Source organism: Pseudoliparis swirei, chromosome 18 (assembly GCF_029220125.1).
Source record: "Pseudoliparis swirei isolate HS2019 ecotype Mariana Trench chromosome 18, NWPU_hadal_v1, whole genome shotgun sequence".
In the NCBI taxonomy this organism is placed as follows: Eukaryota; Metazoa; Chordata; class Actinopteri; order Perciformes; family Liparidae; genus Pseudoliparis; species Pseudoliparis swirei.
The window spans coordinates 12129147-12144346 of record NC_079405.1 but is presented as its reverse complement, the minus strand read 5'-3'; the positions used below and the strand labels follow the sequence as shown (position 1 = coordinate 12144346).

At 42.2% G+C, this 15200-nt stretch overlaps 1 protein-coding gene across 4 annotated transcripts in view; it reads right to left on the bottom strand.

The window, feature by feature from the left end:
* Positions 1 to 282: 282 nt before the first annotated feature.
* The window catches only part of sema3fa (sema domain, immunoglobulin domain (Ig), short basic domain, secreted, (semaphorin) 3Fa), a 50861-nt gene continuing 35943 nt past the window's right edge, over positions 283 to 15200 (bottom strand). For 2 of the 4 annotated variants that reach the window (XM_056437386.1, XM_056437388.1), the window contains 11 exons: positions 13350 to 13489; positions 11964 to 12078; positions 6393 to 6462; positions 5488 to 5632; positions 5096 to 5318; positions 4778 to 4866; positions 4600 to 4641; positions 3813 to 3970; positions 3597 to 3664; positions 3292 to 3425; positions 283 to 3174 (listed from right to left, as the gene is read on the bottom strand). In XM_056437386.1, the coding sequence (XP_056293361.1) occupies positions 2746 to 3174; positions 3292 to 3425; positions 3597 to 3664; positions 3813 to 3970; positions 4600 to 4641; positions 4778 to 4866; positions 5096 to 5318; positions 5488 to 5632; positions 6393 to 6462; positions 11964 to 12078; positions 13350 to 13489 (1613 nt within the window). In that variant the 3' untranslated portion in view covers positions 283 to 2745. Of the gene's footprint in view, positions 3175 to 3291; positions 3426 to 3596; positions 3681 to 3812; positions 3971 to 4599; positions 4642 to 4777; positions 4867 to 5095; positions 5319 to 5487; positions 5633 to 6392; positions 6463 to 11963; positions 12079 to 13349; positions 13490 to 15200 lie in introns of all 4 variants that reach the window. The other 2 variants (XM_056437384.1, XM_056437387.1) reach the window with 1 other exon arrangement.

Genomic DNA, 15200 nt, shown 5'->3' with positions numbered 1-15200 from the left:
ACTAAGTACATTTACTCAAATACTTTACTTGAATATTTCCGTAGATTAATATTGTGCCATAGTTGACAGGTGTTGTTACTTTACAAATAGAAAACAGATGATCTTATTAAACATGATAACATGTTAGAGAACAATACATATATACGTTTTACAAACAACTTCATCTTGATCAGCGAAGGTTATATTATTATATAATTATCTAATCTGTGATGTGTATATCACTCAAACGGGCCATTGTTCTTCATTGTGTACTTTTACCATTGATAATCAAGTACATTGAGCTGATACTTATATACTTTTATTTAAATAAAGTAACGATACAAGACATTTACTTGTAATGGAGTATTTACAGTGTGGTACTGCTACTTCTACTGGAGTAGTCGTTTTGCCTCGTCCAACATTGGATCACTAGCACACACACACGCGCACACACACACACACACACACACACACACACACACACACACACACACACCGAGTTACATATCACATAACCCTTCAGACTAGGGAGCAAACAGAACAGAACCTTTGTTATTATAAAATATAGAGCTTTAATTTATTAGTCAGCAACATTGATGAGGAAGATGGTATTTTTTTTAAATCATTACAATAACATCAACTGTGCATTATATCATACACTACTTTACCTCAATGACCCAGAGCAAAGTCTGCCAAACCGAGAAAACAAAATAGATGCACATATTGGAAATATATGCAAACCTTTGAAGAGACACACAAGAGGAAAACAAGAGACATACACAGAGAGGGAGAGAGAGAGAGCGAGAGAAAAGAGAGAGAGAGAGAAAGAGAGAGATTTAAATCTAAAAGCACAATCTGACCTTTCTGTACTTTCAGCATCCTTCTTGCATTGATAGTATTTCCATATTCCCACAACGAGAAAGACATTCACCGACATCCACAGTAACGTAGCATTTAGATAAATACCATACACATTACATTACACTGTACATGCCATGCACAATGAAGAGCCACATTCTGAAGATTGTGTTCCATGTTTCTCTTCAGGCGTGGTGGTGATCGGCGTGGTTGTTGTGACGTTTGTTTAACTGTATGGAACTTTGATATGAAGTCTGCGGCACATGTGTTAGCAGTATAGCGCTGCATTGGATTGAAGAAAGTAGCCGACTGTTGTTAACCAGCTGATACAGAAAATACAGAACCATTTGTGGCTTTAAGTTAATCGAAGTGTAGATTGTTTACATGATTAATGATACATATTCACTTAGCAAAACCAATATTTAGCATGAAACTGGCAGGAATGCAACCTTTAGATCAGGGGTGCTCAATACGTCGATCGCGGATCTCGACCGGTCGATCGCGGCGACCTGCCAGTCGATCGCGGCGTATATGGTAGATCGCATGACATCAAAAATTGGCCCGCCCCCTGTCACTTTCTCTATAGCGCCACATTACAGCAGAAGCATGTCATTTCTGTCTCTACGTGTCGCGTTAACATGCCTCTGCCTCTGCCCCCCCCCCCCCCCCCGTCGATCGCCTTGACTTGGTCACATAATAAGAAGCTCGCATGCTGAAAAAGTGTGAGCACCCCTGCTTTAGATTCATAGAGAGCCAAAACAACCCTTTGAGCATACAAACTACATGCTCTGCTTTATATGAATATACTGCATATGCCACAGATACATGTGAAGAATCTACCGTTTTATCAAGATTACCGAATTGGCAACAGAAGGTGCTTTGTGTCTTAAGGTTTTTTTTTCTTTTTTTCTTTTTAATCACAAACTGTCACAAACTCACATATAGCTGCCTGCTGGAAATGTCTCATCTCAAAAGGAGAAAAGAGAAGGCAATGTTATATTTTCAGCTTTTGTGCCATTAAAGGACCCTTTCCCCACAAAACACAGCTTTATTACAGAGATCACGTTTGTTAAGGATACGACATTGAGAAGTGTTATTCACATATAAACAAAACACTTGGCAGCAACTGATTTTGGAAGAGTTAGGGTGGGTGATGTAACATCATTTCTTGAGGCCGGACCACACAAATTAAAGAGGAGACCTCTTACCTGCCAGAGGGCCTTTCATTATAAACATGCCACATTTTGACCCTGATATGTTGTCACAGCTGCAGTCTGTTGACAATTCTTTTATGCTTCCATGTCCCAAGAAATACGGGGATCAGTCGGTCAACAGCTCGTATCTCGCAGTGAAACAAAACTGTCGAATATACAGGAGAACGTTCTGGTCAGGAAGTTTAGGGAAGTTCGAGAATGTCTCTGAACCAACGATTCGACTTCCAGCTTAGACACTGAATACTGCCAGCAGTCAAGTGATCCAACATGGTCGCCTCCAACAGTTTTCTGAATACATGTCTCTCGGTCCTTGTCCATCTGTGATTTCTCCCAAAGTCCTCGGGTACTGTTGCCGTTTCTCAAAAACACCAAACATAAAGATATTCTCAACATAACAACACATTGAAATAAACAATAATACAACAATATTTGCACAAATGTACCTATTCACAAAAGAAACATGTTTTCTAGGTAAGTACAAAGAATGATTTTTTACAACCTACAATAAATATTGTGTTTTTCCCCCCCCAACAGTTAAATAGAAACTGTTTGATGCCGTTGCTTTCAGTTGCAGTATCTGCCCGTTAAGATCAGTTTATCTTTCTAACTGGAGTCCTTCCCCTGGTTGCAGTGTTTCGGAGGGGGTGTGGGGAAGCGAGACTGGGGGAGTGTGATGAGGTGTGTATCCAGCCCCTCATGTCTCAGCCGGAGTCGTTTGCTCATCATGATGCCGACGGTTGCGAGGCTTCTTCTGTTCTTTCAGCTCCTTCAGGCTTTTGGCTTTGTTTCCCCCGAGGCTGACGTCTCCAAGCTGCCAGTAATCCTGGCAGTACTGGTTGATTAGGCCCATCTCCGGCTGGCTTAGGATGGTCAGCAGGTCTTTATACTGACCGGCACTCGGAGTCCAGGCACTGGACTGCAGTGGAGGGAGGGCCGGACTGCCCGTTTCCACCAACACGCTGTTGACCGTGCGACTGGAAAGGACCACGAGCTGCAGTTTGACGAGCGTGTGTTTGAAGTTCTTCTCCGTGGATGTGCACTGGTAGATGCCGCTGTCAGAGGACTGCAGCGAGCGGATCAGAAGACCTGGTTCTGTTTTCAGGATGCGGCCGTCGGAGCGAATCTGGAAAGAAGGGCAGTTAGGAGGACAATTCCCCAAACCGTATTCTTTTTAAATGTGGAAAGAGAATCAGCATTCATTCATTTGTAATAACTGCTTTACAGTTGAAGCTTTGCTCACCTCTTTTCTCCGGTCACTGTTTTCCTTCTGCAGGTGCCACTTGAGAGACACATGAGGAGTCCTGGCCTGGCACTCCAGGAACGTCGTGCTGCCCTCCACTCCGTACTGAACACTCTCCAGAGTATTCTTATTGGCTATAAAACAATATGGATTTGATGTATGAGAAAATAGATGAAAGAGATGGATGGTAAAAAAAGACCAAAATAACCAGTCAGAGGGAAAATCATCATTTTACATTTTAATATCATTGTGTGTGTGTGTGTGTGTAGTGTCTGGGCTTAACACACAGTTGTCCTGATACTCACTGTTGGAGTTAAAACCTCTGCATTGGCGGATCGGGTTGCCGTACTTTACATCCTGCCTACGGCTCCGTCTAGAGGGGTCAGATCAACAATACAAAATAAAAAGCTTTCGTCAACATACTTGGAGAACATTACGTGGTGAAGTAGGAATGAAATTGTTCTAAGTCGACAAACAAGTAGAGTAACCAATGCATGCCAGTGTATACTCTTAATTCTCACCTCTTCTGTGAGGAAGAGTATCTGGAGCAGGATTTGCCGTCCCAGGCGCAGTACGGGTCTCTGGCCAGACAACAGTCAGCGCACACCTCACCGTACACGTCACAGCGGTGGAGAGCCAGGTGGGTCACCCCCAACACCGATCCCACGTACAGTTGTTGCTATTGAAAACAAATTAGGTAAACATCTTAAAATATAAAGATAAAAACTGTTCGGATACTACTTTAATATACAGTTCTACAATTTCCTTAAGATTTCCTAGAAAGATTCAAAAGGAAGGAACAATATAAGTGAAGTTTTGAGACCTTAGTTACTTTAATTTATAAGTAGTAGTTGTTTTCCCAAGGAATTTCCTTGAACTTTAATAATTAATTTAGTGCATCATTGGAAACAATAGGCTAAATGTACAGTATTTTTACATTAAGATAAATTCCACATTTATGTACATTAAGGTGTGCACCGACTTAAAACCTCCTGCTCAATGCCATAAAGCAGAAATAAAATGGTAACCTGTTCATCTACAATTTTAACACCGTGTCCATTTTCTATATAATAAGCACCAAATGAAAGATCTTTCCAAGAACCTACCTATGAATTCACTTAAACTATGAGAACTGTGAAGTAAAGCCTTCCCACATGTTGTTGTAAGTTATGACAATTTTCAACAAAATTATATAATTTCATAATTGAATGACTATGTAAGAGTTCTTTTTCCCACTTGTCTGATTGCTGCGCAACAATTTACTTATTTCTTTAACAATTTGATCAAATCCCCGTCAAAGCAACATACCCGTTTTGATGAAATCTGCATGGTGGTAATTGCTGTGGGAACCTACAGTGACAAAGTTAACAACAGCTTTAAATGAGCAAACAAGAAATATGTTGCGTCTTATTTTTATATCTCAGACCACAGACTGAGGACAGAAACTGAGGACAAGAAGTAAATAGAATAAGTTCAGAAGACTGACCTTGAAGACCTCCACTTCCTCTAAGACCAACTCCTCTGTCTGCAAGTCGTCTCTAGGCAGGACAATCACTTTCTGGACTGTCCCCCGATCTGTAAAACATGATAGGAGTTCAACTGTTGACCTCAGCTCAGGTTGCACTCATTCCATCAATCGACTCAGATGTCTGTCTACCAGAAAACTGGTTTGAGAACATCCTAAATGTAACCCATCTATGCTTGAAAGGCAAAGCAGGATTGTGCTGCATGTGACGGACAGAACTGAAACCTAACTGTTAGATTACAGGACAATCAACGTCAAATAAGGGCTTCGAGCACCAACCTGTGCCCAGGAAGAGCACCTCGTAGCTCCCGTCAGCTGCTGTCACCTGGTCCACTGCAATTGTGGTGAACTCATAGTCCACGTTGGTTCTGACCACCAGGGGGCGCTTGTGCACAGGGTATATGGCATTGTGCATGGTGGGGTGGTTTCTCATGAAGTTGATCACCTCATCTGGGTAATCCTTTGTGGATTTCATGTTGGGGGTGAAAGTGCCTCCAGGACACTGTTGATGAACACATTTAAGACGAATAAATATATAGAGAAGTGCGAACCCAGCAATTTACCAAATTCCTTATACAGTGAAAACCTGTTCTTAAAAAAAGGATGACACACAATTGTGTTTAGTGGGAGGAGGCATGTGTATTCATGATTGTTTACTGTTTATTACTCACAGTGCCCGGTCGTGGGTAAGGGATCTTCCCAGTGTACGCCACCCACTGGTAGTTGAGCCCCTCCTTGTGGGCAAAAGGCCCGTTGAAGACCATACGGATGTCAGCCATTGAGTAGACGCACACTGCCGAGCCTTTGAACACAGCTCTGGAGGAGGGCAGGAGAAAAAAGGGTGAACACACTGAGAAAGCGGCTAGCAGGATACAGATAAACTCACTGTGAGATAATTACTACGGGTGCTCTCTGCGGCTGGTAGAATGTACTTCCTTCCCACATACTCTGGCCAAAAGAAACATAATGACGCACAAACACTTCACTCAACCAGAGTCAAGCTGTCTGACACACTGACATACAAACACCCACATGCTGCAGGGCATCGCCAGAGCTCGGGCTCTGGCTGCTGTGTGGTGGGTGTACCATGTTTGTAACTCCTGTCATGGGGATCTATCATTAGCGCTGCATGTGTTTTTATCAGCTGGGTTTAAACGTGCCTGGTGGGATGGAACAATAACAGTATTTGTTTCTCAAATACATTAATCAAGACATGTTTATTATGACTCGGTGCGCACCTCTCCCTGCTTAAGCGCAGACAGAATCTCAATTTATGTCTGCTTGGTTTCCTTGAAATTCAATGCGGTGTGTCGAATGACAACTTGCTATCAAGCCGGACCTGTGAGGAACTTTAGGCTCACGCAGTCGCTCAGACGAGCGCGACTCCCTCTGGGCTCCAGATTCACAGCCTTTGTAGCCTGAATCTGACAGGTCGTACGCAACGCGGTATTTCAATATCAGAGGGAGCGCCGACACCTTCAGGCTGACTGAAGATGAACAAAAAGCGCAGGAGGAAACCAAAATACACTTTTCCTCCAAACTGCATGAAAGTTTGAGAGAACAGTCAGTCACTCACCCTGAAACTGAGAAGACGCCATAGATGACAGGGTTTTTATTGTCTTGAGTTGGCTGGATATACACATCCCCTAAAAGATAAAAGACATCATGTATAGTCATTAGTCCCAGTCATAAACCATGAGAAGCAGTGGTGGAAGTACTCAGATCCTGAAGTGAAAGTACATTGACAACAATCAGAAAAGTAAACGGCGTGCATTCAAAGTTTTCCTTAAATAATCTTTAAGATTCTCATTTTCATGAATGAATAAGGCAACACAATGGTGACGGAGCCTTCGGCCCACGGGGGAAAGCCCTCGCAGTTGCAGTATTACGAACTGGGCGTCTGTAGTGAGGAGCGGCACTTGTGATGCGTTTTCCATCACCCAGCAGCGGGTTGTCGCTAGAGAGATTAAGAGCAACACACTTGTGTGCGACACGCCGTACTGTTTTCTTCACAGCTCTGGTTGAGTTGTGAGTAAACCGTCAACAGATGAACAATTCACAAACAACTGACACTGTTTGGACACATTTGCAATTAACGCTTATCGCCTTAGGTGCTGCAAAGAGAATACAACGGATACATTACATTACATGTCATTGAGCTGACTCTTTTATCCAAAGCGACTTACAATCCTGTTACATTCATACACCGTAGACGCAGCTACAGGGAGCAATTCAAGGTTAAGTGTCTTGCTCAAGGACACATTGACTAGGACGGGGATTGAAACTCCAACCCCCTGATTGAAAGACAAACCTGCTACCCACTGACCCACAGTCGCCAAAGAACTTCAACAATGTAACTTTAAATAAAAAAACTGAAATATTATTATTATATGCTTATCCAAAGTATAACTACTTTGTACCTGTGATGCATATTACTATACCTGGCAGTGTTAGATTGTGGATACTGATGAATCAGTGCAGTTGTTGGTTGTTATTTGTAGCTACAATTATTTACTTTACTGTTGGGTGGTTTAGTTTTCCACCAAAAGGCTATAAGATATTTATGAAGGGTTGTGAGATGAAAACAGGTAATAGAGACAAAACAACTTAACAAATATTGGATTATTTGACCTCTTCTGGGCCTCAAACAATTATCCAAAAGAAAATGACATTTAAAAGAGGAAATCACTCTCTCATCCAAGCCTGAAACATATTGCTTGTCTGAGAGCAACTGGCTTAAATGTGCTGTTATGCATTGCATCAAACAAGCTTTTCATATGTTTTTGTATGTAAAATCAAAAGACACTCGTAACTACAGCTGTAAAAATAAATAAAGTAGAGTAAACACAATATATCCCTCTGAAATGTAGCGAAGTTGAAGTTTAAAGAAGCAGAAAATGCAAAGAAAACATGGTGTATTATGTAAATATTAGGGTCTCTGTCTTGTATCAAATTATCCCATGGCTTTATTGGTTCCCAGATGCCACCTGGTTCCAACTCATACTAAATGTAATTGTAACATATAAGGGGGACCTCATGAGTTGCGGTTAGCAGAGCCTCAATGAGATCCTGAATCCAAACTCTTCTGATGCTTAAACTACAGTTCTTGAGTCTCAGCAGGGAATATAAGTGAAATAGAGATCTCTGGTGAAACATGACTTTAATAGGAGCCATATGCATCCACTGACTACGGGGTGAGGCTGTTGTGAACCCTGCGTATCCTCTTGATGGCTTAATGAGAGAAAAGTGCAAGGAAAAACAATATGGAAGAAAACTGGAATAAATTTAAAGTAGACAAGTTAAGTAGAATAACACTTCATCGTCAGTTGAACCCACAAGTCCACGTAATGCTCTGCATTCATGGGACTCTCGTGGAAAGGTTGAAAATGCCTCGAAAAGAGAAGGACAACAATAACCTATAATCACAAGTATTTAGAAAAGACCAATTACAATAAAGATACCTAGAATCCCATCCTCTTTTCTACCATTAGATCTGTTTCATGGTTATCCATGAAGCTAGAGGCAAGACATCAGTCAGAAGGTAGAGCCGGCCACTCAGACGTATCTCTCAAATATCACCTGAATCAACTTAAGAAGCATTAAGTAAATACATTTAATGAAAAGCCACAATTATGCACGTAGAATTGAGGGTGGAATGTGCCAACACATGATTTTATTCTCATGGCCTTTGCTTTATCTAGTGTGCACCAAATAAACAAGCTTACATTCACTTGGCTTGTGTAAAAACAACATTTCTGACTCTTTGTCAAAGTTGTAAAATCTAACTTTTGATCATGAGTTTGAAAAAATAATAAAAAGACCTCCTTACATGCCAAGAGGTATGATAAGGCAGGTAATCATTGCACACTAAAGCAACAATGTACTTTTGGCAGACGGAGAAGAAATTCATAACCCATCCAAACGAGCAAATCAAAGGAGAAATTAAATAAATCAGCAGAGAACTAGAACAAGTTGCGTCATTGCAACTTTATTTTCTGATGTGAGAGATCAGAAACAGTCTCTCAGCATCACATTAGCAGAGAAACATCTCTGGTTGCTGTAAGCACAGAGAGAGGGGCTAAAAGGGCAGCACAGTGGCTCAGTGGTTAGCACTGTCGCCTCACAGCAAGAAGGCCCTGGGTTCGAATCCCGGTCGTCCCGGTCGTTCCAGGTCCTTTCTGTGTGGAGTTTCCATGTTGTCTGCGTGGGTTTCCTCCAGGCACTCCGGTTTCCCCCACCATCATAAAGACATGCACTGCAGCCTCACCCCGGTCGTATGGATGTGAATGAATGTTGGTGGTGGTCGGAGGGGCCGTAGGCGCTGATTGGCTGCCACGTCAGTCTGCCCCAGGGCAGCTGTGGCTACTGATGTAGCTTCCCACCACCGGGATGACTGTGTGTGTATAACTACTGGACTCTGGACTGTAAAGTGACTTTGGGTGTCTTGAGAAGCGCTGTATAAACTAAATGATTATTATTATTATAAAAGGGTTAAAGTAGGAACAAGAGAAAGTCTATGATGCACTCAGGGAATACTCACGGGATGGAAGATGAACTGTCAAATCCCGACAGATACTAAATCATTACCTCCTTGACACCCACCTTTAAGGATGTTCTGCCAAAATATATGTTGGTGAAATGTCCACGAAGAATAATTACACAGAAAACTGAAAAACAGAAAGGACCTATTTCTGTGAAAGGGGTTTGGGCATTTTTGGACTACAGTGCAACATAACTCCATGAAAAAACAATGTTTCCCCTCATAATTAAATCTCACAAAAGGCAAAACAACTTTATCGCCCACGCATTCGTTCTCATTTTTGTCTCGCAGACATTTGCATCTCTCTAGCGTCTGTGTGTCTTTTCCTCTGTTTATATTCCTCGTCTTCTCTGGCACAACTCCGAACGCTTTCTCTCCCGTCAGCCTCCTCATCTGAATCTACTCCTCTCTCTCCCCCGTGTCCTCGTTCAACCACTCCGATGCCTCCGCTGGGCTCCATCCAGACCAGCGGGACTGGAGACAGAACACATTGTGGTTGTGGGGAGAGCGACCACAGAGCTGTGGGATGTTACGCTGCACCTCAGGACTCACAATGACCTCATCACGAGACCTGTTGTACTGGGGAGAGACGCTGCCAGAGGAGCTCTCCTCTGTCCCCGAGAGCTCCTAATGCAGAACACGCATCTACAACTCGCCTCGTCACAGCAGGAAGAAGAGACGCTACTCCACATCCAGCTCAAACAGGGTGCACAGTTATGCAACGACATGGTCGTCAGCTGTAACCGCGATATGAGAGCAGTGCATTAGGAATTTTAACTTGTGCACCTTTAATTTAAAAGCTGTGTATTTCATAATTTAATAAGCTTTGGATGTTGTTATGGATTGGACTATCACTTGTTATATGGAGAGCTTTCTTTAGGATATTCAGTACATGCCTGCTGCTGTCGTGTTCCCTAGCATTTTAATGGCCGTACCACGCGACCATTTTAAAAGATTCTTCTACACTAATTCAAGAATATTCTGGCGGTGTAACCTCTGTTTAGCCTCTGTAATTGTATTTAAGTAAGGTTAACTAGACAAGCACCACACTGTAGCGGTGGTTCATATTGATCCCAGAGCAAGCTGCCACAACATTATACTACATGAATAAATGTTATTGTATTTTGTACAAAAATGTTTAATGACACATATCTTAGAAAAGTGCATGACATTGTAGTCATTCTAAAATCTTTTTTTCCATTATGGCAAAAGCTGCCTCAGCTTGATTGAGCATCATCCTTTCGAGTTTAACTTGAATACATCTCGTCAGCAGGATTCAGGAAAAGTTAGTTTCAAGCTCGCAGTTGAAATCAAAATGAATCAAGTTTTTCCATCATTGAATTTTGTGTAGTGAGCACATTTTCTACAAAAACTAAAACCAGTGGAAAGTAGTAAAAGATTTGCTGCTCATACCACTAGTCAGAATTTTGAAGGATACTACAAATCCCTCGTTAATCCTTTCAGTCATGTAAATGACGAACAGGTCGGGATGATCCAGGGAGGGGGAGGGGAGAGGGGGGGGGGGAGGGGACTGATGCCAGCTGCTTTCTACTTTCATTACTCTGGACACGTGTGTGTATTTTTTAATCGCTTTGTTTTTTGGATGGATTGTTTTTTTCAAATTTCTTTAAATACAAATTCTCTGCAAAACATGTGGATGATGCTGGAGAGCAGAGCGATCGCAGTCTCACAGTCAGGATGTTACCTCTCCTGATGTTACCTACTGGAGCCGTGTAGATGTTCAAAGGAATACACATGTCAAGCTTAACATGTATGAGTCAGTGATACGTTAATCTAAAGCTACAGCTTCCATGAGAGTCTTCCCAGCATTGCTGTACATAAGCAGACACATGCGGCTGGAAACGCTGGTTTGCCGAGAGTGAGTCCTTCCATTACAGTGAGTGAGCCATTGATTCACACACACACACACACACACACACACACACACACACACACACACGCACGCACGCACACACGCCCCCCCCCCCCTAGATACACAGTTTCCCAAACTCTCTCCTCATTGGAATACTGTCACCTGTTATATGTTTCCATGGAGACCGAGCACACTAATGGGGCAGGGTGTGTGTTTCACTATGTGAATACTGTGTGTGTTTATGTATAAAGAGGAGGGGGGGGGGGGGGGTCATAAGGCCTTAAAACTGTAACATCATGGTGAAAGTATGCAAAGCAAGGGGAGGGAAACATGTGAAATCAACTCTGTAAATGAGAAAGTTGTTGATACCGAGTCTGCCAATGAAAGGTCCATCTGGAGACCCTCGTTTTGGATTGTAATTACACCGTCACGTAAGAATTCCCACTTTCCATCTGCCACATATTCATTACGCGCTTCACACCGACTCTAAGCAGATGCATTTTATGTTCCCCGAGTTGTGGAATATGATCTGAAAACAATATTTTTGATATTTTGGTTTTGAAGTTAATAATTACATCACAAACACTGACTAAATGATCAACAGGGGATGGACACAGGACACACATGGAAAGGGGAGGGGTGTGGAGAGATAAAGAGATACATGAAAGCACCATAGATCCTCTGAAAGGGTCAGTGATGGAGGGAGACTCTTACACAGGGGAATACAAACTCACTCAGTTCATCAAAGTGTGTCTCGCTGCCGTCAGCTCCCGGCACTGAGCAAATGAGTCGAGCTTTCAGAAACGTGCTCCACTTGTTGACCAGACAGCAGTGTCCACCGTCATCATTCTGTAGGGAAAAGACAGAAGTCATGCAGCCGCCTCCATGCAAAGAGACTGACCGACGTCTGTCCAACAGCTGTTTGAAACAACCTTCCACACCGACGGTCTGTTGTTATTGGGCGTGCATGAATAAAGATCTGCTCTGTGTTTCAGCCCATCTGCACAGGAGTCAGCCAACGTCTACCGAGGTTGGGATTCAGAGCCTTGGGAAATGATTCATGGGCTTTGACTCAAAACATTTGTATGGAGTCCAAAGGATTTGTAAAGCTGGAAGAATTACATTTGATGCCTTTTTAAAAATCTACTGTAACATCAAATGGGGAACATTCCTGTTCTCAAAGTTTCTTGTGGTAAAAGGGTTGTAATATATTCATATATTACATGTTGTAATATATTCATATATTACATGTTGTAATATATTCCAGAGACTGATAGAAATGTGTATTCATTTTATTAGGGTGTCAATATCGGTCAGTTGGCGCACCACATTGGTCCAGACTGAACTAGTTGAACAACTACTGAATGGATTACCGTGACATTCTGTATGCACACACATGCTGGCCGGAGGATAAACCTCCTCATTTTAGTGATTCCTCTGAGGTTTCTTCGAGCACCACCAGCAGGTTGACATATGTGGACTGTAGTTAAATACCTTGACCGCTGTCAGGTGGATGGGCATGAAATTGCCACCAGCAGGTCAGGCTTTTCACTTGGCCCGTGAAATAACGTTTCCTCTAGCGCCACCATGAGCTTGACAGTTTAGTTCCTTGTCACAGATATTCATAGACCCCAGAGGACAAATTATGTATTTTTTAAAAAGAACCATAATCCGGTGAAAAACAGTAATTTTTCCCAATCCGTTCTACGTTTTGCACACAGCGTCCTAATCTGTCCGTCCTCAGTGAAAAACAACACTCTGGCTCAAAGCAGTGCATCGCTGAGTGAACACAGCTGTAGCTTTCTGTGGATGTATACGAGTGTATACACATGTGGACTAAAGTAAACTCTGCCGCTCAAACATTTTGTCCAGAGGAAAAGAAAATAACAACACTTTCCAAACTTAGCTGTTGAGGCAAAAAGCAAAGGTTGTCTAACCGGTATTTTGTTTGCGTTACCGTTTCGTGCTCAACAATTACTAATGATTGTGGGGAACTTTCTTTATGGGCCTCTAAGAGACTTTGAAACAGGCATCAGACTATAACTAAGCTTTGCAGAGACATATGAACCTTTCAGTCGTGACGATCAACATGAGGTGTGCCGACTGGTATGATAACTCACCAGGCAGATCCGCCCAATCCTGGACTGGGTCATGGGACTCTGGCCCATTTCAGAGGCTTTCTCCCGGAAGAAGAAGTAGAGCTTGTCATCATTCTTCTCAGCGCTGTCTGGGATGAGGTGTGTGTGGACGAACGTGGGATCTGTAGAAAAGAGAGAAGAGATGAAGAGAATGAAAAAACAAGGAAATAAAATCCAGACCAGCTATCGTGCGATGATCCCCAGCTGAGGCTGAGGGCGAATGTAATATTTATATTATAGTCAACCAACTAAATAAATCAAATTTGTGCATATCTACCTGCACCTTTTGTCTTATTTTATTTATCCTTTAAAAAAAAGCATAGATTCACATTTTTCAATGTACACAAGTTCAAGATCCATCTACATGCTTCCAGTGTAAATGATCAGCTGTCTGAGTGAGACGAATACAATCAATATCCTCCGATTCAATTTAGTTTTAAATTCCCTTTGTTTTCCTGGACGTTTTTTCCTTGGCTTGCTATGTTAAGGAGACAGTAACAGAGAACATTCAAAACAAATGTTTTAATGTTGTATTGTTAAGTTAGTGTTACGTATTGTCAGTTAACCAGAAATCTGGAATGCTGAAGCCTCATATTGGTTGAAACTTTGATATGCAGTTTTCAACAGAAATAGGTTGGTTGATTTTGCCCCTTTTACTTAAAATTGATGGACAGCATTAACATGATACATTATTATAGCCAGCAAAAAACAGTTTCAATGAAGAAAGACAAACAAATGTGAAACAATCTTTTGAGAGTCAGGAGCTTTAAGTCATATCCATGAATACAAGTGAGGTTTTAAGTCCTGTTTCATAGCTTATTTGAGCCTATTGGGGACAAACACTCACTAACTTGACGAGAGTAAATATGTCACAGAGAAACAGAAGGAGGCAGAGGTCTATTGAGAATCATTACTGCTGTAACCTAAATAATAGTAGCCTGCAGCCAAGAATAGCACTTTAACGGTCCTGAACCCAGCCTTTTATTTCTTCCTAGTGACAATGCTTCATATGGGATTGCGGTACGCTCCCAATGACTGACTTAGTGGGTCACCGCTGGGTGCCCCTCCTCCCTGTGACTGACCAGGGTCCCAATTGAGGACAAACCAAAACCAGGGGGAGGGGGATAACCAGGAGCCGGGCTTTGGGGGAGGGGGAAATATCCGAGGGATTCCACATGGCTGATTAGCAGGACTCAGGTGTCCCGATTCAGTATAGCATTACCAGGGGACTGTTGTCAGGGCAACAGGGTCAGAGGAAAATCTGAACGTCAGCGACACCGAGGGAGGCCGCGATTGATTTGGCAACATCAACCGAAAGCTCCCAAACAGCATTTATACCGCGGTCACAATCACGGTTCATTAGAGAGGGCGGAGGCTACTCTGAGCCATTATTGACGTTCAGTAATTTGCCCCTGGTACTTCACTACTGACCTTGTGGTCAAGCTCTGCATGCATGCAGTCAACAGTTAGAGTAGAGCATTTTATGCTTCAAGTCAAATGATCATGTGTAGCTGGAAAGATCACCAATCTCATTCCTAGACCACTGAGTTCTAGGAACAGGACGATATACAGGACTGTCTCAGAAAATTAGAATATTGTGATAAAGTTCTTTATTTTCTGTAATGCAATTAAAAAAAGAAAAAAAAAAAAGCAATATTTCAGTTTTTGTAATGAAACCAGAATGCATGACATTTTTGTTTTTTTAATTGCATTACAGAAAATAAAGAACTTTATCACAATATTCTAATTTTCTGAGACAGTCCTGTATGTAGGGCAGTGCTGAAGCCACACACAGGAAGTTGCGAAAAATTAATACAGCAGTGAAAAGCGGAG